A 27,956-nucleotide genomic window follows, 5' to 3' on the forward strand; every position below is an offset into this window, starting at 1 on the left:
CCCAGGATCTTTTATATCCACCGGAGAGAAGGCAGACAAGTAATAATAAAAAGGTGATGTGATTGGCTTAAAAGTTCAGCTACCTCCAGTGATGGGTTTCAACCTGATTCTACACCCTAATTATTACACCAAATTACATAGCATTTACAGCACAGAAACAGGCCATTTGGCCCAACTGGTCTATGCCAGCATTTATGCTCCACACAAGACTCCACCAACCCTTATTCATCTAACCCTACTGACCCTACTGGCATATCCTTCTAGCAATTCTCATCATGCTCTTATCTAGCTTTCCTTTAAATCCCTCTATGCCATTCATCTCAAATTTGCATTGTCATAGCACATTCCACATTTGTACCGCTGTCTGCGTACAGATGTTCCTCCTGAACTCCCTATTGGATTTATTGTTGGCTAATTTACATTCGTGCCTCCTAGATGTAGGGCTGCCAATAAGTGGACAAATCGTCCCAACGTCTACCGTATCAAACCCCTTCATAATTTTGGAGAACCCTATCAGGTTGCCGCTCAGCCTACTCTTTTCCAGAACAGGGCCCCAGCCTGTTCATGTTCACAAAGGCAGCTAACTATACGTTATGTCATGTAAGCTGACACCGAGGTGCAGAGAGACAATACACCTGTGCACTGCTCTGTAGATGCGCCTAGCCAATGTTAACAGACTGACTGGGATTCCTTGCCAACACACGAATCAAACTTGAAGTCTTATGGACCACTGCCAGGATAGAAGGCAGAAAATCTGTGAGCTAATGGTATGGGGCAAACAGATCTTTTGGCACTAGTATCATTAGGGAAAAATGGTAAAATCTCCTATTCCGGCCAATTTTTTCCTCCTCGCCAGTCGTGCACTCCTTCCATTTCGATCACACTGACAGACATGATAGTGGTCACAGAGAGTCCCTGTCAATGTGGTTCTCAGCCTCTGTCAAACTAGGTCAAAGCCTGTTCACCTGCAAAATGATTGTCCTGGCAAAGTAATGGGCACGTGACGACACTCCTAGTTAATAATATTTACTTGACTTGGGCTGCAGCAGTGACTCAGTGTGGCACTCAGAGAATTGAACAACAATTCAAGGCTGATGCTCCAGGGCAGGATTGAATTGAAGAAGTGCCGCATTGTCAGAAGTGCCATGTTTTCAGGAGGTGAAATGTTAAGTTGGAGCCCCGTCTGCCATCTCAGTGCGGTGTAAGAGGTTCTAGCCACTACTATGAAGAAGAGCAGTATCGGGCCCTGGCGGAGGGAAAGGAGGGCATGGTGTTCTCCCTGGTGTCATAGCCAACATTTATCCCCCAACCACCATCACTTAAACAAGTTATCTGGCTATTAACTCATTGATGTTTGTGGAATTGTGCTGCAGTCCAGCTGCCGCGCTCACTACATTACATCAACTACTGTCCTTATTTGGTTGTAAAGTGCTTTGGGATGTCCTGAGATTGTGAAAGGCACTGTATAAATGCAAGTTCTGTCTTTTGTTTGGTTGGTTGCTGATGTAATTTGGGATGACCCAAATTCTCAAAATAAGTCTTGTGAACTTACTGAATGTCACGTGAATCGCTGCCCAGGGATGTGTCAGGGTCTCTAAAAAGCCCGGTTTCTGAATGGAGATGGATGATAACAAATTCTTCTCCCACTGAGCCAAACAGCAATGAACCAAGATGTTATCACCTTGCATCTTGCGCCCTCCGGTGGCCACACTTACTCCCAGTGGCCCATGAACTAACTTTGAGAGTTAAAGGAGAAGGCTCAGGACCAGTTACACCCCCAAGAGCTTAGAGTGAAGCTGTGCAGCCGGAGACAGAAATATTCTGTCCCCTTGCAATAATTACACCCCTTTGCTTTCTTTTAAAGGACAGCAATGAAAGTGACTGCTTGTCAGTTCCAAATGACAAATGTCATGAAGCAAGACAGAGGACAAGGCCCAGGAACACTAAACTCATTTCAATCGTATTTGTTAGGGCTAACAAGAGCAACAGCTTGACTGAGTTTGCGTAAGTGAAAGTTCCCCAGCTGAACTTGCCTCTGAGGCTGTCACTGAGCTAGATTAGAATCAGCTCTCATGCTAAGTAGCAATAGTATTGAAACTTGGTCTTCTTGTCCACTATTTTCTTCAAGGCTGCAGAAGCTCATGAACTTGGGACATTATTATAGTGCCATCTGATCCTGGGCAAATACTTTGGAATTGATTAAACACTCTGTTTCTCAATGGAACTCAGGATCTGTAAAGTCACAACCTATCTGGTTTTAAGACCAGTTTTTATTTATATCTTCAACTTTTGCTAATGTAAAATGGACATAAAGGTCAAAATCCTGGAACTCCCTCCCTAACAGCACTGTGGGTATACCTACACCACACAGACTGTAATGGTCCAAGAAGGCAGCTCACCACCACCTTCCCAAGGGCAATTAGGGTTGGGCAATAAATGCTGGCCTAGCCAGTGATGCCCACATCCCATGAACGAATTTTTACAAAGGCATAATTTGGTAAGACTGTGTCTGCCCCAGTGCTTCACCTAGACGTGAGTGCGGGTCAGGGTAAGGGTCACCAACAATATAGCCCAATAAAGTGATCCCGCAGCCTTCACATGGAAGCGCAGTCTCACGGAGATACTGCTCACAAACTGTTTCTTAAAATAAAGTCATCATTTTCCAATTTGGTCTGAATCTCCTGCCACGCCCGCACTTTTATTATCAGGATTTCAATGAATTTTAGTTACTCCATAATACAAACATCCATAATGAAGCTACAGATTTGTCTCTGCTCCTAGCCTTCAACTCTGTCTAATTTGGGTTTGGCAAAGAAAGAGCTTGAATTTACACAGTGCTATTCACATCCTCGACACATCCCACAGCAACTCACAACCAATGTTGTTATGTAGACAAACTCTGATGATCAATTTGCAACCAGAAAGACCCCACAGACAGCAAATGAGACAAGTAACCAGTTTGCCTGTTCTAGTGGTGAAGGAATGTTGGTTAGGATACCGGGAGAATGCTGGGTCCTTTCTTGAATAGGGCAATCTTTAGGGTCCAGCGGAACAAGCAGACAGGGACTCACAGCATCTCAATCTGAAGATCCAAACTCACAAGGGTCTGGAACAGAGCGAATGACTTTCGAATGCCCTCCTACCTTGGATAGGGTGAGCAGAATCAAAAGTTAGAATGCAGGTCCCCCAGCTGACTTATCAATTGATGTGAACCCTAGGATGGAGAGGGGTACTTGGAGATAAAATATTATTTATTACAATATCATCCACAGACCAATTAGCCTAATACATAACCAGGAAACTTGAAGTGTTTCTCACCCTTTTAACTCATTTATCCCGCTCAGGCATTAGTGATCATTCTAATAACTGAATGAATTGCTATAATTCAGTTTCACACCTCTAACATTTCCCAGGACATGACTTTTAATAAAACTCTTCCAAAGTGTTGTTATTTGCTAAGAATTATACAGTGTGGATGCAGTAACCTAGTGGTTATGGTACCAAACAAGTATTGGTATAAGTATTGCATATGTATAGAGACCAGAATTCAAATCCCTGCCTGGTGAATTTGAAATTGGATTTAATAAATCTAGAACAAGGGAAAGTAATTGAGTAATAAAAGACACTTTGTTGCTATGAAGCCATTCTTGTTCGTTAATGTCTTTCTGGCCTGTATAAATACTGCCTTGACAGTGTTGCGCATGTTCCAAAAACCAATGTTAAAAAGCTGTGACCCACGAGAAAGAAACCCGAAAAACAATTGCTTTGTTATATCAACCCATGAACTGGGTAATGTTATCGTGTGAACATTATAGCATTCCTTATTCCCCTTTTGGTTCCAGCTACCCACTGAATAACACAGTTATTGATTACGCCAGCTCCTGACCTCACTACAGCCTTGGTCCAAACATGGACAAAAGGGCTCAATTCCAGAGATGAGGTGAGAGTGAATTCCCTGCACATCAAGGAAGGAATTGACCAAGTGTGGCATCAAGGAACTCCAGTAAAATTGAAGTCAGAGGGAATGTGGTAAACTCGATACTGGTCGGAGTCATACCTAACAGAAGGGAAAATGATTGTGGTTCTTGGAGGTCAATCATCACAGTCCCAGGACATCACTGCAGAAGTTCTTCAGGGTAGTGTCCTAGGCCCAACTATCTTCAACTGTTTCATCAATAATCTTCCATCCATCATAAGGCCAGAAGTGGGGATATTCACTAATATGTGCACAGTATTCAGTCCCTTTCATAACTCCTCAGGTATTGAAGCAGTCCATGGACAAGACTTGGACAAGATTCAGCTGTTCAGTGACAAGTAACATTTGCACCACACAAGTGCCAGGCAATGGCCATGCTCAACAAAAGAGAATCTAACCATCTACCCTTGATGTTTAACAGCATTACCATTGCTGAATCACCCATTCTTGACATCTTGGGATTACCATTTACCAGAAACTGAACTGGACTAGCTAAATAAATACTGTGGCTACAAGAACAGTTCAGAGGCTGGGAATTCTGCAGCAAATAACTCACCTCCTGATTCCCCAAAGCCTGAACACCATCTACAGATACAAGTCAGGAGTGTGATGAAATACTGGATGAGTGCAGCTCCAACAACACTCAAGAAGCTTGACACCATCCAGGACAAAGCAGCCCGCACGATTGGCACCCCATTCACCACCTTCAACATTCACTCCCTCCAGCACAGTAGGAGCAGGGCGTACCACCTACAAGATGCACTGCAGAAACTCACCAAGGCTCCTTTGGCAGCACCTTCCAAACCTCTGTCCTCTACCAACTAGAAGGACAAGGGCAGCAGGCGCATGGAAACACCACCACCTGGAAGTTCGCCTCCAAGCCACACACCATCCTGACTTGGAAATATATCGCCGTTCCCTCACTGCCGCTGGGTCAAAATCCTGGAACTCCCTCCCTAACAGCAGTGTGGGTGTACCTACACCACATGGACTGAAATGGTTCAAGAAGGCAGCTCACCACCACCTTCTAAAGGGCAATTAGGGATGGGCAACAAATGCTGACCTAGCCAGCGACACCCACAACCCATGAACAAATAAATTTTTAAAGTTTACATATTTTCACCTGAAACTAAATTCTCCATGATGGCTGAGCCATCAGCGGGGCCACAAGGACCAGGCAGGTTCCAGTCTCAATCCGCAGCCTAAGCTAAACTAAATGATCTCCACATTGGAGCAGGAATAAGTGTGCCCCATTCATCCTGAACTGGGATTTGGGATTGCAAAACGTAGGTAGGATTCCTAAAACAGCAACACCTAATGGAAATGAATGTGCGTGAATGTCAAGTGAGAATAGAATCACAGTCAACTGTGATGCCCGTGAGTCCAAAAAGAAAGAAAACTCGCATTTCTATAGCACCACTTACAACTTCAGGGCTTCCCTATGTGCTTTCAAGCCAATGAAGAACTCTTTTGGACTGTTGCAACATAGGAAACACAGCAACCAATTTGTGCACAGCAAGCTCCCACAAACATTGTGAAAATGACTAGAAATTCCAATTTAGTGATGTTGACTGAGGGACAAATATTGGCTAGGACACCAGGGATAATTCCGCTGCTCTTTTTCAATAACAAATTGGGATCTTTTACACCCACCCGGGGCACCAAATGGGGCTTTGGTTTTACATCTTATCAGACAGATAAGAGAGATGAAAAAGACAATTTCCAACATTGCAACATTGGCTTGCTACAGACACTGGATTAGATGCTTAAGTTGCTGGAATGGAACCTGAACCCACAATATTGTGGCTCAGAGGCAAGAATGCTCACCAACCAGCCACAGAATCCACCAATCAAAGGCTCTACGGACACTTAGTGGAGTGAAGGAAATTGAAAAAGTCAAAATAAACATACATGGTGCACCAAAGTTACAAGTGATGTTTGAAAGGGTGATTCATCAATTCTTCACACCCAGTGGGAAAGCCAGACTTACAAAGAGCGATGGGTCTGAACTAGATTGCAGGTCTGAATCTTCGATTTGGGATTCCTTCGGTGTGGGGCTCTGGCGCGCTGAAACATAGGAACATGAAGAGGCCATTCAACTCCTCAAGTTTGTTCTGTCATTCAATAAAATCAGTCGTGATCTGTACTTAATTCCATCTACCTAACATGGTTTTAGAACCCTTAACACTAGCATGTAACAAAAATCTACCAATCTCAGTTTTGACATTTTCAATTGACACCCCCCCAGCCTGAACAACTTTTAGGGAGAGAAAGTTACAGATTTCTGTTACTCTTTGGTACGAAGAATTGCTCCCTGAACTGCCTTGCTCTGATTTTAACCTTATGTCCCTTCTGAACTCCACTAGGGGAAGGTAGTTTCAGTTTACCTACCCTGTCAACTTCTTAAATCATTGTCAACACAAAACAGTGCAACTTTTTCCTGTTCCTTTCCACTGGGTTAATAATAAAACCTATAGTTTCTTTTAATCAAACTGGTAATTGGGACCTGGACAACACAGGCAAGATAGTATCTATAGAGGCCAGAAAGGTTTCTCTGTGGGCGTAGCTGTCTAGGAGGACCACCCCCATCACTCCATTAAAATGTATAATTGGGTTGGGGACTAGCTGGCTTTCACCCCCCACCCCACCCCCCCCCCCCACCCCCACCCCGCCCCACCCACCACCCCCACCCACTGAATATATTTCAGAGACATGTAAACCCGTTCACAATGTCCATTATTCCATATAGACAGAAGTAGATGATGTGCCACAATTAGGCTCCCTGTTGAGGATTAGATGCTGTTCTCTCCAATGATTGTGCTCCCTTTCCTCGTGATTAAACGTGACAGTGCGCCCCACAGGCCAGCTTGGGTCCCCTGAAGAATCTGATCTCCAGTGAGGGATAGAGGGTGACCACGACTGACCTCAAACTGGGAAGGTATAAAATCACCCTGAGTTGGTGCTGAGCTATCCCACCAGGGGATGCCTGTCTGGGCATACTCTGTGCACACTGCCCACAGCCCCACTTAAAGGATGACCAAGGCTTGTGGAACCATACTTCAGTTACTGTCTTCAGCAAAGAAGGGGAGGAAAAGGGAGAAGGGGGAGAAAATATTTTTGCTTAAACCATTGGCCAATGAATATCAAATTGATTAACACAATATTTAATTTATTTAGTGACTTATCACCGCAAGTACATAATAAAGTGCTTCATTCAAGTCAATTCCTCGTAAAAGTGCAATGATTTTCAATGAATGTGTTTGTTCTCTTACATTATTAATCGCATCTAATGACGCAAGATGTTGCATTGAATAGGCTGCTTTCTGCAATGATACAAGTAGAAATGCAGCCCATTATTAACCCACACGATGAGTCCCTGATCTCAGCCTGGCTGTCAACTGAAGGGAAGAGTTCAGATGAGATGTTTCCCCAGGGAGAGGATGAAGGGGGTTCACCCATGCTCCACTTTAAGCGTCCTTTAAATGGCTAGTTCACAGGTTACTATTGGGTATTAGTCACACACACACAGTCAATTAGGTAAGTTGAGGAAGACGTGACTCCACGTAGCATGTTATCTCATCTCTCAATGTCCCGAAGCATCTCAGTGACAACAAATTGCATTCAAGGGACATGACTGCTGTTATGCAAACATTGGGTGCACAGCAAGAGCCCACAAACAGAAATTCAATGAATGATCAGTCACTCTGCTTTAAGTGGCATGAATTGGGGGTTGAATGCTGGCCAGGAATCCGGGAGCACTCCCCTGCTCCTCCAAGTAGTTTCAGGGAAACCTTTCACCTTTAGCAGGCTCACCTGAAGGGCAAGAGCAGCGCTCCCTCAGGCCCCGCCCTGGGCTCAGACCAGGGGAGTTGACCTTGAACCCACAAGCTCTCTGGTCCAGTGTTGTCATGTGTGGCAGCAGCTTTGAATAAAGCTACTTTTCAACGTCCAAGCAAATGAGGCTGCCTGCTTTAAATTCCAAGCCAGTTGTGTCAATGGTGTCAAGGGAGTGTCAGGAATCGAGAACAATGCGACCCGGGGAACGTACCAGCTCAAGTCTGAAAACTGAAGTGGGAATGTTGCTGTGACGCCGGCAGGGCGGACGAAGACACATGTTGCAACCGGTGACGTCCTCGTTAAAGCTCCACAGCAAGGAAGATAAGAGCAAAAAAAAATGGGGCTTTCCTGAATTTCAGTAATTTGGCTTTGCCGTATTTTGCATAAAAGGTGTCACTCTCGGAAGCCTACTGTGTATAAATAAGGCGGACCGGTTGGCAATCGAAGCAGTTGAGACAGTGGCACATTCGCAACCACTTCTTTTGCTTGACTTTACCGAGTTGGAACCGGGTGCAGTTTTCTTTTATTTTAACTTTTTGTTGCAGATTTCGTTTGTTTTCTTTTTGTTCTTGATCGCTGAGAAAACAAAAGCCTCTTCTGTTCTCCGCGGGGAAAATTAAAGACAGGGAAGAGAAACCCAGGCAAGATGCTGTGTCCATGGAATTTCCTCCAGAGACCCAGGTACAAAGGCAAGTTCGAGCCTGGAGCCAGTCCAGCGACGGATCTTAACAACAATGAAAAGGACATCGGCAAAGGAGAGAGGTACAGTCAATTTCATGGGGAATTTAACCCCAGCCGCAAAGTGCATGTGGGTTGCGTTCAGATAGCGACCCTCCTTCGCCCCCACACACACACTATAGTGCAAACTGAGAACAAAAAACAAAACTACCTGGGGGAAAAAAAGCTCCCGTTTCTAAAACAAATGCTTGGAGGGATCGGGAAAGTTAACTTTAGCATTTGAATCAGAAATATTTCCGCTTGATCAATTACAGAGTTTTTTTTTAAAATTAATCATTTAATAATTGGTCGACACCCAGTGAACAAAATTGTCGGTTTAAAAAAAAAACCCCAGATATTTAGCGAATTTTTTTAAACCTTAGATAAAGCTGAACTTCTAAAAACGATTGGTTTTAAATCGCTGCTTCTGCAGGTTTGATGGGGTTATTTTTTTTTTCCCAATCTCATTCTCAAAATCCCAAAAGGGTGCTCGGAATTGGGAAGAAACAGTAGTTCGGGATAATGATTTTCCATCTGATTCTCTCTCCAGCCTCGTCAATGGACACATTCCGAACTTTAAGAGCGTTAATGCTGGCTCTGAGGTGAGTGACAACTCGTTGCTAGTCTGATGCATTTCGACCATTAAAAACAAATAGTTCGTTACTAATTAGCGCCCAGTTCGGGGCTAACTTCACATGGACTTAATTGGCATTTACACTTTTTCCATATTGGATAATTGAAATAATACTTAATAACATTGCAAAGTTCAAATGACTTGAAATAAGAATGAAGATAAGTTTGAAAAATAGACTAAATTTTTAGGTATATCTCTGTAATACTCTTACAGTTTATTGATAGGAAGAAATTCCTATCAGTGATGCTATTGCACTGTGAGTTAATGGGGAGCGAGGGGATTTAGTGTTTACACACACAAACTGGTCCATATCCCACACTATTACAGTCCGGGATTCAGGTTGATTTTCGAGGAGGGGCAAAATAATTAGGCTAGAGAAATTGCAATGCAGCCCCCGTTTTAAAAGTTAGGCATTGAGTTTTACAGCAAAAACAAAAACACCTGGAAAAACTCAGCAGGTCTGACAGCATCTGGCGGAGAGGGATACAGTTTTACAACAGTCTATTTTTGTTACAAACATGAGTGCAGGAATTTATAATGGAAAGTTGACAGCAAGTTCGTGCAGGTTCCGTTTTTCCTTCGTGTTATAGATTTGTATATTTGATTTTATACCGAAAGGAGAAATATTAAGAAGTAAACAGTTCGTTTCTAATTATTTCAACGACAAATGCCCTGTTCTGTTCATTTTTTTAAAAAAAAAATCAGATTTGTGGTCGGAAGCTGATTATTTCTACAAACTGAATGATTTTATCTATTGGAAAAGCTCAGCAGGTCTAACAGCATCTGTGGAGAGAAAGACAGAGTTAACTCCGTATGGACTCGAAACGATTTCTCTGTCTTTCTCACCACAGATGCTGTTAGACCTGCTGAGTTTTTCCAGCAATTTCTGTTTTTGTTTCAGATTTCCAGCATCCGCAGTATTTTGCTTTTATCTAATGATTTTATCTATTCTTTGCCAATAGCCACTTCCCGCAAGGGGACCCATGCGTTGTCCTTACGCCCCGAAGTTTGTTAAGTTGATCAATGTGGAAAACGGGGCTATTATGCAGGATACATTGCATCAAAAAGCAGTCAAGGTAAGATTGTTAAAACCTCCTTCACCGTACAGAGCCGAGAGACTAACTGTGATTCCTCCTTCTCAACAAATCCGACATTTGTCCTAAAGAAGTTTAGACAGCGGGGTGGGGTGGGGAGTGTGGAGGGGGGTTTTGGGGGTGCGGGGGTAACCTGGGCGGAGCCCGCCCAATTTTCACTAATTTCAATTGAATTAAAGTTGGGTGTTTATATATATATATATATATATATCTAGATCCATTCCACCTGAAAATGAAAATAGACCTCAATATCCGTAGAATAAAAATCTCAATATTTCTAAAAGGCTTTTTTTTCACCCCATTAAAATGATGGATTGATCTTACCTTTCTCTCTCACTCCCATTTAGAACATGCCATGTCAGTCTGCAGCCTGCAAGGGCTCTCTAATGACTCCAAAAGCAATGACCAGAGAAACTCGAGATCAACCTGTTCCACCAGAGGAAATTCTTACTCAGGCTATAGATTTCATCAAGCAATATTATGAATCCTTCAAAAGGTAAGGGAAACGTTATTGTGAATATACGGGGATAGCAGGTCTTTTAAGTGTTGGCAATTTCTCCTCCTATTTTCTGCGATGACCCTTGGTTGATAGGATTACCAGTTGGAGACCAGTTGCAGGTAGCAGAAATTCCTGTATTGTCACAATGGACAATATGGCACCAAGTGACAGAGGGTTAGGCTCAGTTGCCTACTCAGCTGCACTGGGGGGATAGTTATAATTACGGTATGACCAATTTACAAAGGCAACTTTCATCATATACGTGGAGGTTTTAAATTAGGTTGTTAGGTTAACAGGAAGGGCATGTGGTGTGAGATGACATAGAAATTTGCTGTAGGTTGTTAATAGGAACAAATTATTAGCATTAAATAAATGACCAGGGAGCCAGGATTGGGCCAAGCTTCTGAGTTAACCATATTGATCTTCCTCTTCCCAATCCCAGCCCCAGAACTGAGGAGCATCTGGCCCGAATTGAGGAGGTTAGCAAAAGCATCACAGACACGGGCACATATGAGCTGACCTATGAGGAGCTGGTATTCGCATCAAAGCAAGCCTGGCGCAACGCCCCTCGGTGCATTGGCCGCATCCAGTGGTCCAACCTCCATGTAGGTACCCCTTTCCCTTCTCACTGTCACTCCAAGGCTTTCAACTTTGCTTTGTTTTCTTTCCCCCTTTGGAATGGCAAATGAACCCCGTCCACCTCCCTGTAACTATGTCTGTGTCTCTGCAGGTGTTTGACGCTCGGAAATGCACCACCGCAAAGGAGATGTTCGAGCACATGTGCACCCACTTGAAGTATGCAACCAACGATGGAAACTTGAGGTAGGGGTCGGGGTGCATTCACATTAAGATTGCTTAGAACACGTAGTGTTGGCCTTGAAATGACACTGTGTAAATATTAGCGATTGAACATGACCATTATTATTTATACAGCATCATTTGAAGGCCAAAGCTTTGAACACATCTGCACGCAATTCTTGTGTCTGCTGTCTTAATGAAGGCAACAACCAACAGATTATAAATAGGTTAATTAATGCCTATGGTAAAGGAATGATTTTAAATGTTCAGCACCAATACGTGCCAAGTTTAGTACAAAGTTTTGATTTTTTTTTTTGCACCTTAGAATGGGAGGAACGAAAACGTAATATAATAATTTACCAACAGTATAAATTGAATTTAAATTCCTTACTCTATTTACAAAGCAAGAATTTTATTGCGGTATATATTTATGTGTAAGAGAGAGGAGGAGACACAGGGAGAGGCTGTTTTCATCAGTTTCCTTTCAATTAATCCTTTTAATGTTTACTGATGTGTAATGTAAACATGTCGTATCTATATGTACTTTCATGAAAATGCAGTTCAGCTTTTCTCCTGCCTACCAACCAAAAACAGTTTTCCAAATCATTTTTTTCTTCAGTACAGTGCCCCTTTAATTAAAAGGCTTCATTCAAATTGTGTTCTTTTTTAATTATATGGTTGACCGTAGCAAGCTTTTGCATTATGTCCAAAAAAAATTGAAACAGACATTACAAGATACTAACACCATTAATCACGAGAAATACTTGCATATAATTAGCACCTTTAACAATCACAGGATGCCCCAAAATGCTGTACAGGCAATGCAGGATTGTTAGAATGCAGCCATTGTTGTAATGTAGGAAAAAGTTAATTTATCTTCTGTAACTTACCCACCGGATAATTTTCCTCTGCAGATCTACCATCACTATCTTCCCTCAGAGGACTGATGGGAAACATGACTTCAGAATATGGAATAGCCAGATGATCCGTTATGCAGGGTATCAGCTGCCTGATGGCTCCATCATTGGAGATCCAGCTGGAGTTGCATTCACACAGGTAAGCCATGAGGCTCACTGCAGGTGCTGCCCTGGAGTTCAATGGATGAAGTGATCTCTATATCACTGCAACAGAGTGCTAAGGCGTTAAGAAAGAAGGCCACACCGTTTACAATCAGTTGCTTCCTAAGGAACTTAAAGTTATCTTCAACTGTTAGAAATCTGTTCTGATTAATTCCTATCTACAGCAGCAAATCACACACAGCACTAGAAATAATAATCAGTAAGAGTTAACTTAGTTCATAAGCAGAGGGAGTCAAACCAAGCATTCACTTTGGCAAATGGGGTGGGAGGGGAACACAAATTAAAAATGAGGATGTTAAAAAATAAGAAAAGAAGTAAAGCAGAGCTTTTTATACAAGAAACATTCGAGTTGTGGAATAAGTTTCCAGGAAAGCCCATTGAAATAGACACACAGACAACATGGGACAGTAAGGTACTTTTCCAGTGAGTGACCTGGGTGCAGTAGATGGTTTGAGATGGTAGAGGGAGTTGAGATCTATCAGAAAAGAAGACAGGCTTTTTTTTTTTAGGCCTTTTCCTATTCCTAAATTTCAAATATTGTTATCTACTCTCGAAGAATAAATGCTCTCCAGATCCCCCAGGCAGCTACTTTAAAGAAGGGAATTGGATAAATACTTGAAAGGGAAAATATTGCAGGGCTACAAGGAATCAGCAGGCATGTGGGACTAATCAAATGGTTCTTTCAAAGGGCTGACACAGGCACAATGACCTCCTTCTGTGCTGCATGATTCTATGATTCTTATATCAGTTTCCCAAATATTCTCATTGATAAGGATTTCCCCGCAGAATGCCCCACAATCCCTGTTTCTCCTCTAATGCAGCAAAGGTGACATGTTTAAGCACTACTGAACTGTCTGCTTTTTGTTGTTAGTTACATTGTGATCACTTTGTTCTCAGATTGATTACATAGGAACAAGAGCAGGTCATTCAGCCCTTCAATCCACTATTCAATTAGTTTGTGGTTGATCTGTAACTCAACTCATTTCATTGATCTTTGTCCTTTATTCCTTGCTAACCAAACTGTACAATTTCTCTCTCTGTCTCTACTGCCCATTTTGGTCAAGTGCCTTAAAGAAAGAATGATCACCAGTGGACCTGATATATAATGTGAATATTATGTGGCTACATCCTACTGTTCTTTGTAGCCTACTGTAAGATGTTGCATTGTGTTAACAGGGTTGTACCTGTCTTATTTTCAGGTATGCATTGACCTTGGCTGGACACCCCTCTTTGGACGCTATGATGTGCTTCCATTAATCATTCAGGCCAATGGTCAGGATCCAGAAATATTTGAATATCCACCAGAGCTTATTCTCGAAATAGAAATTGAGCATCCAAAGTAAGTTCAAACTTCAAATGTCCAATCACTTATGTGTAACATGGTCTCAAATGCACAATTCCAACCTAGCTGCCGTATACCTATCTGCCTGCAGACCAGGAGACTAAAGACCATTACAAACACTGGTTTTATATGCTGGAATGCAATGACCCACATAACTAATAGACCTGCTTGTACTTGCAGGTTTGACTGGTTCAAAGAATTAGATCTCAGATGGTATGCCCTGCCTGCTGTTGCTAACATGCTACTGGAAGTTGGAGGCCTGGAGTTTCCTGGATGCCCCTTCAATGGCTGGTACATGAGCTCTGAGATTGGTGTTCGAGACTTCTGTGATGTTCAGCGATACAATGTGCTAGAGGTACAGCCAATTTGCACTGATGCATTAGCTACATAAGAACATTCTCTGATAGTCAGCCTAAAGGGGTACTTTTTCTGGTTAAATCTCCGTAAACTACATTAATGATAAAGAAACCTGGAATGAAACAGTTAAGAAACAATTTACTATCGTTGAGTGCTTTCCCTCCATACCCCCACTATGGCCTCGCTAAAATCAAGATTGTGCATTTTAGGGAACACTACAGATTGTGAATTGAGACCCCCTAACAGTTTTCAGTACGCCAAGACAGAGTGGCACAGCTGTTAAAATAAATTAACAAATGTGATTTTTTTTCTCTCATTGGTTAAATGATCAATGTAAAAAGTAGAAGTAGAAACTTCCAGAGTTTTCCTCTAATTTTTAAGTTTGGTTGAAATTAATTTATTGTTCATTTTTTTTGCAACCCAGGAAGTGGGGAAGAAAATGGGATTAGAAACAAATAATCTGGCGTCTCTGTGGAAAGACCAAGTAGTGGTGGAGATCAACATTGCTGTATTGCACAGTTTCCAGGTGAGGGAAACAACTTGATGCTGAGCTTCAAGACATTTTTCTTTAAAAATAGCATCACACAGTCATTTTGGACACAAGCAAACTTATTACATTCAGAAGGTGATCCCAGACCATCCTCCTGTTAAATAAATGATTCAATAACCTATTAGAAGATTTAGGAGGATATTCATTACTATTTAGCAAAGCTATTAGTGTGAAGAGGATCATGAGCACCTCAAGAACAAACTTGCAATGAGATTTCTCTTTCACTTAGGCTGAACCAGAAGCAAAACTGACGCAAAAGTAGAATTCCGGTCACTTTAGTTAGGATACACTCCACTGTTTTCTCCTGATTGGAGATCCGGACTCACAAAACTTTGGAATTCTGCACTGGAATTCACCATTAGCTCTTCTGATAGAAGATAACAGAGGAGCCCATGAAAATTGGGAAAACTAATCACATAATGTCACTTGATATCATTGACATTGTGAGTGGAAGAGGAGTTCACGATACCCTGTAAAAGCATAAACTCTTCCTAGGGAAGCAACTGAATTGCCACCCTCCCCCTCACCCTGTAAACCCCAAACCCAGGACATTTAACATTTGCCCTCGGAGATGATGTTTTATGTCTTGGAAGCAGACATTTAAAGTTCAATTTCCCCAAAGCACTATTGATAAAATAACACATGGTAGCTCTTCACTGTTCTGGGAATTAGTGTACGAAATAAACCATGCTGTCTTAAAGGTAGTTCCCAGGATTTGGGATCATTACCACCAACACAGCCTGTAGGTTTGTCCACATGACATCAGATTTTCCGTCCTTTCAATAAAGTTCCCACAGCCTCAAGCTTTGATTACATGATGTAATTTTCTTGTTGCAGAAAAAGAATGTGACAATTATGGACCACCACACTGCCGCAGAGTCCTTCATGAAGCACATGGAGAATGAGTTCCGGCTGAGAGGAGGCTGCCCTGGGGACTGGGTCTGGCTTGTCCCACCAATCTCTGGAAGCATCACACGAGTGTTCCATCAGGAGATATTGAACTACATCCTCAGCCCTTTCTTTTATTACCAGGTAATTGCCTTCATGTAATAAAGTTCAAAGCTCAAGGACCCAGTTGTTAAGTGTTGGTAAATAGCTTTGTAAAATAGAGCCAAGAAGATCATGAATTTCCCAAACTCCTGACCTGAGATAACCGATCTTAGTTGTAGTGTCAGTAGGAGTGCTACCTAGTTGTTCTCAGTACCTCTAGGGTAAGGAGGAAAATAATAAGCCATGATTCCCACTCTCAGTCACCACTCCTGCCAGAAATTGGATGTCAGTGCACATTGGATCAGGGATTGGAGCACTGTTGTGCATTAATCCAATGTTGTCACACAGACTGCCAAGAATGAATCCAATCTCTACCCCAGGGGGCTGCAGATGCTGAGGTGTTGTGTATATTTAAGACTAAGATTGTTGTATTTTTGGACACAAAGGGAATTAAGGGATATAGGAGTGGAGTGCGAAAGTGCAGTTGATGTAGAAAATCAACTATGGTCCTACTGACTATTGGTGCGAGTTTGAGGGGCTCCTCCTGCTCCTTGTCCACTATCTGCAAGTTGTTCTGAAACTGAAAGGGAACATTGTTCAGCATTGAGGCAATAATGTAATGTAACCTCCTATCAATGTTCTGTGATCACAGGTTGATGCTTGGAAAACACACATCTGGCACGATGAAAGCCGGAGACCGAAGAAGAATGAGATCAAATTCAAACATTTGGCGTTGTAAGTGTGTCAAAATCATTAGTTCTTCTTAAAATTAATTTTCCTTTCCCTAGCTTTTCCTTGCTCACACTGTGTTCCAATCAAAGCACCCTGCAGAGTATTTCACTCTAACTTAGTCATTCCTAGGACCTCAAGACTTGCCTCTTTATGTTCTTCTCTCCTCTCCTTTAGCCTTTCCTTCCTCCTACAGGATACAGGCCTCTAAAATTCAATGTTGCTTCAATACCTCGTCTACTCTTTTCAGCTTTGGTATTGTCTTCACAGACTTTTTAAATGTAGAACAAATATACAAGCTTGTACCAGAGCTAAATCCGCTCATTTAGAGACTCGAACTGATTGTTAAATATTAAATAATGTTGCTTTTCTTCCAGAGCAACATTATTCAGCTCTGTTCTGATGAGGAAGACCATGGCCAAAAGAACAAAGGCAACGATTCTGTACGCCACAGAAACAGGAAAGTCAGAAACCTTTGCCAAAAAGCTGCGCACTTTGTTCAACGGTGCCTTCAATTGCAAGGTAAATCAAAGGAAGAAAAACAGGTTTACATTTTTATAGTGCATTTCACGATGTCAGGGTGTCCCAACGCGCTTTACAGCCAGTGAATTATTTTTTAAAGCAAGGTCACTTTTGTGTCGGAATGTAGGAATAGCAGTAGTCAATGTACGCACATGGTATTCCTGTAGAAACTTGGCAGTTCACCTCAGCTCCCAACACCTCTTGTTATTATATCAAAGTCCATTTTGGGAATTCCTAAAACTGAGTTTTACTTCAGGTTATCGGGGGTAGGCAGGAATGTGGGGTTGAGGTTACAATCAGATCAGCCATGATCTTATTGAATGGCCAAGTAGGCTCGAGGGGCCGAGTGGCCTACTCCTGCTCCTAGTTCATATGTTCGTAACGCGCCCATTATTCACCAGTGATTGGCAAGGCCCATAAAGATGCCTGTTGTGGGGAATGAAAATGCTCTTCTGAGACTGTGATGAGGTAGAATTGAGGGAACTTAATCCTCTCCGAGCTATACCTGACCTGCTGTTGGGCAGCAAATATAGGAAAGTATTCCATTCCCTAGTTCGCACTTTGTTGAGGCACTATTGCTCTTATATGTCTATATATATATGCTTGACCTCTTTTGATACATTTCATAATAAGGGGCTTTAAAGGACAGATTCAATTTAAAGTCATCCTTTTCATCCATCATGACCCTAATATTGTTTGGGTGTGATGTTCTTCACTAACAGATTGTCTGCATGGATGATTATGATCTGAATGACCTGAATATGGAGTCGCTGGTCTTGGTGGTGACAAGTACCTTTGGAAATGGAGATTCACCTGGAAATGGAGAGGTAAGCAGTGTGTTATTGGAAGAATAGCCCAATCTCTTCGCAATTCCCAGCATGAGAGGAGCAGGTTTAGTTAGATTGAGTCAAATTAGTTCATGGGCTTTGGAATAAACAGCGTGCATCAGAATCAAAGTCATCAGGCTAAGAGTATGGTGGTTTTGTGACAGTGCCAAAGTCAAACTGGAGACAGGGCGATTATGTGCGAAGGAGGTGGATTTAGGAGGTAAAACCTTAGTCATTAAAATATCAGGAGAATTGAGCAGACAGGTACGCCCAAGGTTGAGTGGATGGGTCGGAAATTGTGCGACAGGGATTATTTCGAGAATTCTTTGTGAATAGCATGAAGAACACAGTGAGGGAGAGGCAGGAAAGATCAGTGAAGTCTTTTGCACCACAAAACATACAACAGGGAAAGTGCCTGAAATAGGATTTCATGGCGAATTGGAAGTGAACAGTGGTAACGAAACTCCTGGGAGAATGTTATAAATTCTCTTTTTTTTAAAAAAAGATCTTTGTTAATGGTGCAGAATCTATTTTTCTATTAAAAATATCTATTTTTGTTACAGGTGTTTAAGAAATCTTTGTTTACCAAGAAGCCATTGAAACCATATAAATTCAGGTAAGCACGGTTTGTATGTTCAATTTTGCAGCTCCATTTATTACATGTATCAGCTTGGTTTGGTAACTGGCACTCTCAATGTTAACTCTGAAGATCTCATACACAATCCGGCTAATGCTTCAGTGCAGTACAGCACGAGAGTTTCTCCTGTGTCCTGGCCAACACTTATCTCTTAACCAACATTTGCTCACATATTTAATTGCTGTTCCAGGGACATTGCGGTATGGCAAATTGGATGTTGCATTTCCTACATAACAGCTGTGACCACCCATCAGACAGGAATCCATTAGCTAGTGAAACATTTACAGTTGCTGTGAGGCCCTTTGAGAGGCGCTATATAAACGCACATTCACTCTTTCAAGAAAGAGAGTGCCAGCAATTAAGAGAAAATCAGGAATCCTTTTTGGCCTTAGTGTGCCAGTTTATATTAAAGAGTAACACTAAAACATATATGACTCCACAATTCGAAGTTCTCACAGCATTAAATTACAGTTCATCTGCTCCTAATTATGCCAGAATTTGTTGTAATGCATTGTTAAAAGGAGTTCAGGATAAGCGGCCCCACAGCATTAGTCATCACAGGCTCATTAGTGTACCCGCGATCTCCCTAATTATGAGATGTAAGCATCTGCCCACGATTTCCTAGTATGGTAAGTTAGGATTGTCTGCTATATACTTGCTAGAGTCCATCAGGATGGATAAAGAAAAGAGCAGGCAAGACAGTCCTGCTATAGCATAGTCACATCAAGAGCAGCAAACAAGTGTATATAATGCATATATTTCTTGTACATAAATAAATAGACAAGAACCTGGGAGCACAGGTGATTCAGTTGGGATGTGTATCATGCCGCTAGGGGATGGCAAAGGAGGCCTACAACTTATAACATGGGCAGCTTTACATTTTAAAAAAGAACCTGCTTTTTCTAAACTAAAAGTTGATTTGGCTTATGCGATTTTGTTTTGCAGTTATGCCATCTTTGGACTTGGCTCCCGCATGTACCCACAATTCTGTGCTTTCGCCCATACGCTCGATAAGAAGCTGGAACAGCTCGGGGCAACTCGGTTGTCCGAAACAGGAGAGGGAGATGAGCTTGGTGGACAGGAAGAATCCTTTGTAGACTGGGCTATCACCACTTTCAAGGTGGGTTGCCGTTGGGTTTGGCAAAGTGACGACTCAGTGTCAAGAAAACCTCCTGGCTAACTTCAGCTAACTTGGGATGAGGTGGTGTGGGGAAGATATGTTGCACGGCAAATAGTGCAAGTACCAAGTTTCCCTGCTTCTTCATTGCGAGTGAATGTAGACAGAGGGTGGGACGGGCTAATTGATACAATTGTCTTGGAAAGGAGAAAATAATTGGAAAACATTTTAATGCATTTTAAGGCACTTGAGAGCCTCTTTCATTGAAAATTTTGATTAGGTGACCATCATTAAGTCTTCTCTCACTCTTGTTATTTGCCCCTTCTTTGAAGGAACCAATACCTTAGAAGAGGTCAAGTATGGTCTGGGGTGACTGTCAATGTGATTTGTTATTATATCCAACTTTGGGGATGTCAGCATCCCTGCAAAGCTTGGCATTTATTGTCCATCCCTAGTCACCCTGAAAAGGCGGTGGGTGATAAAACAGAGAAACTTGCTAAGCCCATTCAGAGAGCAGTCAAGAGTCAGCCACATTGGTGTGGGACTGGAATCACATACAGGCCAGACTAGATAAGGTCAGCAGTTTTCCTTCCATAGAAGGCATTACAGAATCAGTTAGATCCTTTAAGGCAATCTGACAGTTTCATGGCCACTTTTGCTGATTTTTGGAAACTGAATACAGATTGTCCAACTGCCTTGGTAGGGATTTGAACTCACATTCTCTCGAGTACAAATCCAGTAACATCGCCACTACATTTAGCATAGTTCTTCCCTCCTTTGCTTCCTGGGACGCAACCTGGCCTCCTGTTAAGTGTCACTGTAAACAGAAAGTGTGGCATAGCCATTACTACAAACTTACATTCCGCCCACTTTGTGACACGGTGCTCTTGGTGATCGCTCCTCTGCTTTGTACACAGAACTCTGATATTAGTCGTGCCTTTGAAGACCACTGGTCAAAAGTATTGCAATTTGTGCAGCTTTTAAAAATGGTTTCCTTCTATCCGCTTCTTTAAACAGAAAGCCTGCAAAGACTTCAATGTGCGAGGGAAGGTGGAGCTGGGTCAGTTCAAGACAGCGACCAAAAGTGACGTGTGGGACCCCAGCAGATACAGGTTCGCGACTGAGACCAGGCCGCTGGACTTGTGTGCAGGTACCCATTCACTTACAGACTTTGAATTGCAATCATCACCCATCCAACATCACTTTGTTTAGATTTTTCTTCGACTAAAACACGACCATTCTATGGACAAATTGATAATAATTGATTTTCTAATTTTCTCAGCTCTCGCGAAAACGCAAGGGAAGAAAATTCTGCCGATGACGTTCAAGTTGAAGAAGAATCTGCAGAGCCCGAAATCCAGGTACGCTGGCCCATTAATTTTTTTTTTGAAAAGAAGAGCGAAATGATCAATTACAACTCTTTTCACACCCTTCATGATCACATACTTACCTGGATCTCTCTGATCACAGTCGCTCCACCATCCTGGTCGAGCTGTCCTGCAGGGACTCCAAGGAACTCCAGTATCTGCCCGGGGAGCACGTTGGAGTTTTCCCTCAGAATCAGGAGGCCCTCGTCAACGCGCTGATCAAGAGGCTCAAAGGGACGCCAAGTTCTCATCACTGTGTCCAAGTGGAGGTTAACAACGGCAATAGCGTGAGAGGTAAGTAGAGCTTTGCAAGTGTTTGCATTGTCTTGCTAGTGGATTAAACAGATGCAATTAAAAGAACCCAATGCATGCCTCTGTCTTAGACATTACACAGTGTAATCCTCATCTTCGGTCACAAGGCTAGGGTTAAATTTGGACTCTGGGTCTCCTAAAGTTGTTGAGATGAGCACCAGTAACCCTCCTGCACCCCCTACCCCTGCCCCCAACCCCTCATCTACATGGCATTTGGCATTTTGGTCCCTTTGCTCTTTCAGTTATTGAAATTCTCATACAATTCTGAAATAAGAGGAGATTTCAAATCTGTTTCTGTCCCGGGTGTTTTAGGCTAATTGACAGGATGTTCTTTGCTCTCCACAGACTGGAAGGTAGATGAGCGAATACCAGCTTGCAGTCTCTCGCAGGCTTTTACTCATTTCCTGGACATCACCACCCCACCCAGTCAATACCTCCTGAAGAAGTTTGCCCACCTGGCGACGGACGAATCGGAGAAGAATCGACTGCTGGAACTAGGCCAGGTGAGCGTCCGCCCTGATGTTACCTGCCTCATACACACCAGTCAGTTTAAATTGGGCACAGGCAAACAGATTGTGGATCGGCCGCCCTGTCATACATCCCAGCTCACAAGCATTGAAATTACTTGCGAAGTGCAGTCATTGCCGGGAGACACAATAGCAAGTTTGAGCACAGCAAGATCCCACGCGCAGCAATAAGACAAATGGTCAAGTGTAGGTCAGACCGGGTAAGTTGTGGCAGGACTCCTTCTTTGAAAGACACGAGTGAACGAGTCGGGGTTTCTATGACAAGTTTGTTGTTTTTGGGAGCATTGTTAACATAACTCACACATTGAGAAACTGACAGAATTGGGTACAATGCTGGTGTTACACCCCGGCTGATTTCACTCTCCATTGTGGGTGAGGGGCAGTGGGGGGGGAGGAGGTTGTGAAACCAGCATCAATCCTACTGGATTCCTGCTTGGCAAGTCCAGTTAAAATTGACCGTTAATTGTTCCTGGTTCCGATCCACAAATTGCCGAGTTTGTTGAATTCAGTTTCACGCTTTGCCCACAGTGAGGTCTGAAACCTGTAGAATTAGAATTGTATTTGGAGGGAGTATAATTGAGGGAGAAGGCAAGGACAGATGGATGAATAGATCATGCATCGGTACAGAAGGAACAGGCTAGTTGGGCCTAATGAGCCCAAGTGAGGTAAAATTTCCTGGAACATATTTTGCCCATGGGTATACTCTACAGAGTCTGAACTTTGTGAAGGCAGCAGCTAAAGATTCATTATATACAAATAGTGCAGGTAAATATTTTATATCAGGCTATGCTTTAAACCATTTAATATTTAATCCTGCTTTGTTGTGCCTCTACAGAATTCCAAGGAGTATGAGAAGTGGAAATCTTTCCACAGCCCCACCATCCTGGAAGTCCTGGAGGAATTTCCATCCATCCAATGCCCTGCTCTGTTCCTCTACACTCAGCTGATGCTGCTGAAGCCCAGATATTACTCCATCAGTTCATCCTTAGATATGAAGCCGGGAGAAATCCACCTGACGATCGCAGTGGTGAACTACAAGACGAAAGGTAGAGAGAGTCAGATTTCACGTGGAGGGTCTGCTCCTCTTAAAAGGGGCCGGGTTATTGGGCCGGGAGGCGGGCGGAGGGGGTTCAGGATGTATCTTTACATTAGGATGGGACTACTGTTCAAACCTTAAGAGTCGAGTTTCCATCCAGGAGACCTCCTGGAGGGGCACAAATTTGATTCAGGGGAACGGCAATGTGTAGAACAATTTCCTCCTCCTCGAGGAACATGGAGAAACAGCACCACCGTTCAGGCATTTGAACTCCGCATATGAAAAAGCTCTTTCACTCATTCTAAGTGAATCGGACCTAACCTCATTTAAATGGGAGAGTAAGCCCTTGCATTGGTTATCAGGGGTCACAACATAATGTATGACACACCAAGGTTTCAAGGAGCTATGCTGCTGTATCAGCATTTCTGACTTATTTTGGTTATGGGCACACGTTGCTGAAATGTGCCAACAGGAACTGATATTTATCTTTGTATTTAGATGGCCAAGGCCCCATGCATCATGGCGTCTGCAGTACCTGGTTCAACACCATGGAAACAGGAGAACTGGTTCCCTGTTATGTGCGCAGGTAGGTCACTTGGATCCCACCCTTTCAAATTAAGCCTTGCACACTCACAAACAGCGACAAACACGCCCGCACCCGAATGGCTCAAAATTAATCACCAGTTTCACGTCTCAATTCCAGCACTGCAGGATTCCATCTTCCAAAGAACCAATCAAAACCCTGCATACTGGTCGGCCCAGGAACAGGAATTGCTCCATATAGAAGCTTCTGGCAACAGCGGCAGCATGACATTGAGAAACGAGGTATGTTCGAACTCCTGGTATTCCTTCCTCAGTTCCCTGCTTATAATGGTCTGCACCAGTCGACATGTAGTAGAGTGCTGCTGAGGTCTGACCCCACTACCCAGTCACGTTTACCAACTGCATTAACGCAGAAAGAGCAAGTGGTTGATGTTGCCTCACTCAAGACAGGTTGTGAGTTGTGTCTGGTGAACAGATAATGATGCATCATAGTCCTGTCTTAAAAATATGGAAGAATTGCATAAACGTTTGAAGAAAATAGCTATGAAAGGGAAAAGGATGGGGAAATGAGAGGAAACAACACTGCACAGGATAGTGCAATGCTGTGCTAATTCCCAGACTTCTGATAACTGTTTCATAAGTGTCTATTTACTCCCCATATTCTGTGAGGCAACCATTAAAGAATTACTGCTCAAGACCTCACTACCATCTCAGTCTGGCCCATTCACACCATTCCAACAGTAACAATAATCATGGCCAACTCTCACTCCCCTCAGTGATCTGTCAGATGTTTAAACCGCCTCCCCATGCCTCAGATTCTCAAATGTTGTCGTCAATATGCTCGAGACTGGATTTCCATTCAATTTGGGTGTTTGTTTTTGTGACATTTATAGGAGTCAAAGCCGGTCCCATGACTTTGGTGTTTGGCTGTCGGAACTCAGAAATGGATCATATTTACAAAGAAGAAACACTCGCACTTAAAGACAAAGACATTCTGAAGGGTGTTTACACAGCCTACTCCAGAGAGCCAGGCAAAAAAAAGGTAATTTAAACCACTTATCAATCAATAGCGCAACTATGTTTTACTTATTTACCGTTTAAAAATAAAGGGTCACTCATTTAAGGCAGGGATGAGGAGAATTTTTTTTCTCTCAGAGGGTCGTGAGTCTGTGGAACTCTCTTTCTCAAAAGGGGGTGGAAGCAGAGTCTTTGAATATTTTTAAGGCAGAGCTAGAAAGATTTTTGATTAACACGGAGGTGAAAGGTTATCGGGGGTAGGCAGGAATGTGGAGTTGAGGTCACAATCAGGTCAGCCATGGTATTATTGAATGGCGGAGAAGGCTTGAGGGGCCAAGTGGCCTACTCCTGCTCCTAATTCGTATGTTCATGTTTTTATACCATTGGGGGCTCCCCAGCAATTCTGTGCACAATGTGGTGCATTACTGAGCCGTACTGACCTGCTCGGACCCAATTAGCTAACCTACTTGGCTGAGGTACTGGGGGATATCTAATGCCATACCCCAGGAATGATCAGTCCCTTTGCGAGTGGGGATAAGGTTCTTTTTAACCTCAAAATATTTTAACACCGGCATTATAAAAAAGGAGAATTCTCCCGGTTTCCTAGCCCAACATTTATCCTTCAACCAGAACCTTCACAAACAAATTCATTGGTTATTCGTCTTATAGCTAAGTGTGGAATCTTGCTGTGCCCAAATTGGCTACCTCACTTGCCTACGAGACAACAATGGCTGCACATCAAAAGCAGAGTACTTAGGGACATCATGATATCTTTGGAATTCTCTACCGCAACGGGTTGTAGATGCTCAGTTGTTGCGTATATTCAAGACCGAGATCGATAGATTTTGGACACTAAAGAAATCAAACGATAGGAAGGGAAAGTGGAGTTGAAGTAAAAGATCAGCCAATGATCTTATTGAATGGCAAAGCAGGCTTGAGGAACTATGCGGCCCACTCCTGCTTCTATTTCTTATGCTCTGAAGGGGGATGAGCAAGGCACTATGTAAATACAAGGTCTTATTTTCACTGCACTTTAAAGCTAGGTTGATGTATCCTTATATTCCCATGTCTGCTTCCATCCCACCAGACTTACGTACAAGATATTCTTCGGGAACAGCTGGCGTCTGAAGTCTACAATATGTTGCATGAAGGGAATGGGCACATCTACATCTGTGGCGAAATCAAGATGGCGCAAGATGTCACTGACACCCTAAAAGGCATCATCACTAAGCAAGGTGGCATGAGTGTTGAGGATGCCGAAGAGTTCCTCACAATGCTGAAGGTAGGTCTGAGACAAGAAATCTCTCCTGAATAGATCCAGCAACTGTTCTCCTATGCATTCTCCACCCACATATTCTATACCATTACATAGGGCAGAAACTTTGGCTTGGCGGACGGGCGCCGCTTGACCCGTTCGAGCATGAAACGACATGCGATGACGCCCGCCGAGCGTGTCAACGTCAAAGCGCAGTCGCACAATAGTTCGGTCAGTGGGCACGCGCCAGAGTCAGCAGCACGCCCGCCGACAATTAAAAGGCCTGTTAGGGCTTTAATCAATTCATTAATTAGGGCCTTAATCAAACAATTAACTTACATTTTTCGCTGCCCGTGCAACCTAATGGCTGGGCGGGCAAGCAAAAAGGCCAAGCGGCCTTTGCACATTTTTGGAAACCTCATCCACGGGTGGAATGAGGTTTCCAAAAGCAAATAAAAGTTTTTAAATTTAATTAATTTAAAATCCTGCCCATACAGTAAGAGTCCAAGAAGCTTTTTCAGTTTGGTTAATCTTGTGTCTGATGGAAACCCACGACCATCTTAACCCCTGTAAATTGAGCGACTGAGAAATGCATACAGGTAGAATTTGTCTTTGCCTGACTGGGGCACACATGCCCCACTTACCAAGGTCCAGGAAGCTTATATGGACAAGAAAGCTTTGAGATCCCTCAGGAATAGGAGCAGGAATCAATAAATGAAAATAAGACCTTCTCATGGACTTCGTTGCATTTGTTACAAGGATGAACTGGGGGTTCAAATGTTTGTAAAGTACTCTTACAGAACAGGATGTGATGCAAGTCATTCACTCTCACTCCTGTTCCCTATAAATTTTTTTTTTAAATCACATTTCTTCGCAACATCATTAAATTTTATTGCCCTATATTGTCTCCTTTTTTTTTTGCATTAACTCCAATCTCTCCTTTGCTTAACAGAACCAGAAGCGATATCATGAAGACATCTTCGGAGCAACGTTTCAGAAATAACGGTGTTTCCTGATGACAGGATCAAGTGGCGCCAAAGAGACAATTGTGCCAACAGATATTAAGAATGACAGAAACATTTCATTAACAAGGCTTGAATGCTGCTCTGCTTTCACCATGTATCTGCTGGCCAACGTATGGACCAAAATGGACAAACTTTTTATCGTAACTTAAAGCATTCAATTTCATACTCGCTTTTATAGACACAAGTGGAAATCCAAAGAGTTTAAGAACAAGTTTTTCTTTGCATTTCAGTGAAGTCTGTTGCGTTAGCTTTTGTTTTTTTCCTTTTTGTGTGCAGTTATTAATTTTGGGATAAATTCGGTAAATCTATATTCTTGCAGAAGATTAATTATGACTTAATTATGTCAGAAACTGGTTTGTGCAGGGAAGCATGACATCATTGGAGCGCGTCAATCAGTAATATCGGACATTTTGAGCATCAATATTAATAATGTGCAACACCCGCAGCCCATGATGGAATCATGACAACTGGGTTCATTTTTCACTCCTCGCAATTTACCCTCGAAAGAGAGAAAAAAAAAAAATCTGCATTTCTAGCCAGAAATAAATTATTTCCTGTTCCTCTTTGGTACTTACATTGACGTTTCAAAATGGGAAATGAAGCTTCCAGTGATGGTTGCAAATGTGCTTGAGGGTGATAAGGATTGTGATTGTGATTCAGAAGCAAATATAACAAACAGATGCGTCTTCATATTGATGTCCCAATATCTGTGCCTTAACAATATCACAGCATTCCTTAACATGAGCTTTGGGCAAAGCTTAAGGGCATAAAATTAGGCTCACGAATCAATATTAAGCCAGTGGAAGGCAGGTTAGTCTGAAAATTATTTATAACGGCCAGGACATTGCAAGAAACGGCTGGTAAAGTCAAGATTCACCGTGCACTTTAATAAAAGAATACAGTCTGGTTAAGAGTGCAATAGCCAGTATCGACTGACAGATTGAGACTGGTAAAGGTTTAGAATGTGTTTGAGTGGCAGCTGGCTGCTATCTGTGTAACTAGCATATGATAAATTATGAATTTTAATAAAATTGTATGATTTGTAACTTTCGATTTGTGTTTCTGTCACCGCTTTGTTAAACCAGCCTGGTGTCCCTCACCTGCACCTATATCATCAGTTTTAAGGGCCAAGCTTTTCCTGGGAGGGAGAGGAAGGGGAAGGGGAACTC

At 42.6% G+C, this 27,956-nt stretch overlaps 1 protein-coding gene across 1 annotated transcript; it reads left to right on the forward strand.

Annotated features, from left to right (window-relative positions):
- The first annotated feature begins 8,313 nt into the window (after positions 1–8,313).
- Positions 8,314–27,837, forward strand: nos2b (nitric oxide synthase 2b, inducible). Its single transcript, XM_078548120.1, has 26 exons — positions 8,314–8,575; positions 9,081–9,132; positions 10,127–10,240; positions 10,606–10,754; positions 11,200–11,362; positions 11,488–11,579; positions 12,470–12,611; positions 13,834–13,973; positions 14,157–14,331; positions 14,758–14,859; positions 15,721–15,915; positions 16,526–16,608; positions 16,980–17,124; positions 17,847–17,951; positions 18,515–18,567; positions 19,534–19,708; positions 20,723–20,855; positions 20,988–21,066; positions 21,176–21,366; positions 21,730–21,887; positions 22,747–22,957; positions 23,446–23,533; positions 23,651–23,772; positions 24,384–24,532; positions 25,595–25,789; positions 26,715–27,837. The coding sequence occupies exons 1-26, from the start codon at positions 8,460–8,462 to the stop codon at positions 26,763–26,765; spliced, it is 3,378 nt and encodes a 1,125-aa protein (XP_078404246.1). The 5' UTR covers positions 8,314–8,459; the 3' UTR covers positions 26,766–27,837.
- Positions 27,838–27,956: the final 119 nt, after the last annotated feature.

Source organism: Cetorhinus maximus, chromosome 9 (genome assembly GCF_964194155.1).
Source record: "Cetorhinus maximus chromosome 9, sCetMax3.hap1.1, whole genome shotgun sequence".
In the NCBI taxonomy this organism is placed as follows: domain Eukaryota; kingdom Metazoa; phylum Chordata; class Chondrichthyes; order Lamniformes; family Cetorhinidae; genus Cetorhinus; species Cetorhinus maximus.

Excerpts from the sequence above, each read along its gene's own strand:
- nos2b (XM_078548120.1), top strand. The coding sequence starts at position 8,460 with ATGCTGTGTCCATGGAATTTCCTCCAGAGACCCAGGTACAAAGGCAAG. Across the intron at positions 10,755-11,199 it reads TATTATGAATCCTTCAAAAG|CCCCAGAACTGAGGAGCATC; the intron begins GTAAGGGAAACG and ends TCCCAATCCCAG. Across the intron at positions 18,568-19,533 it reads TTGAAACCATATAAATTCAG|TTATGCCATCTTTGGACTTG; the intron begins GTAAGCACGGTT and ends TTTGTTTTGCAG.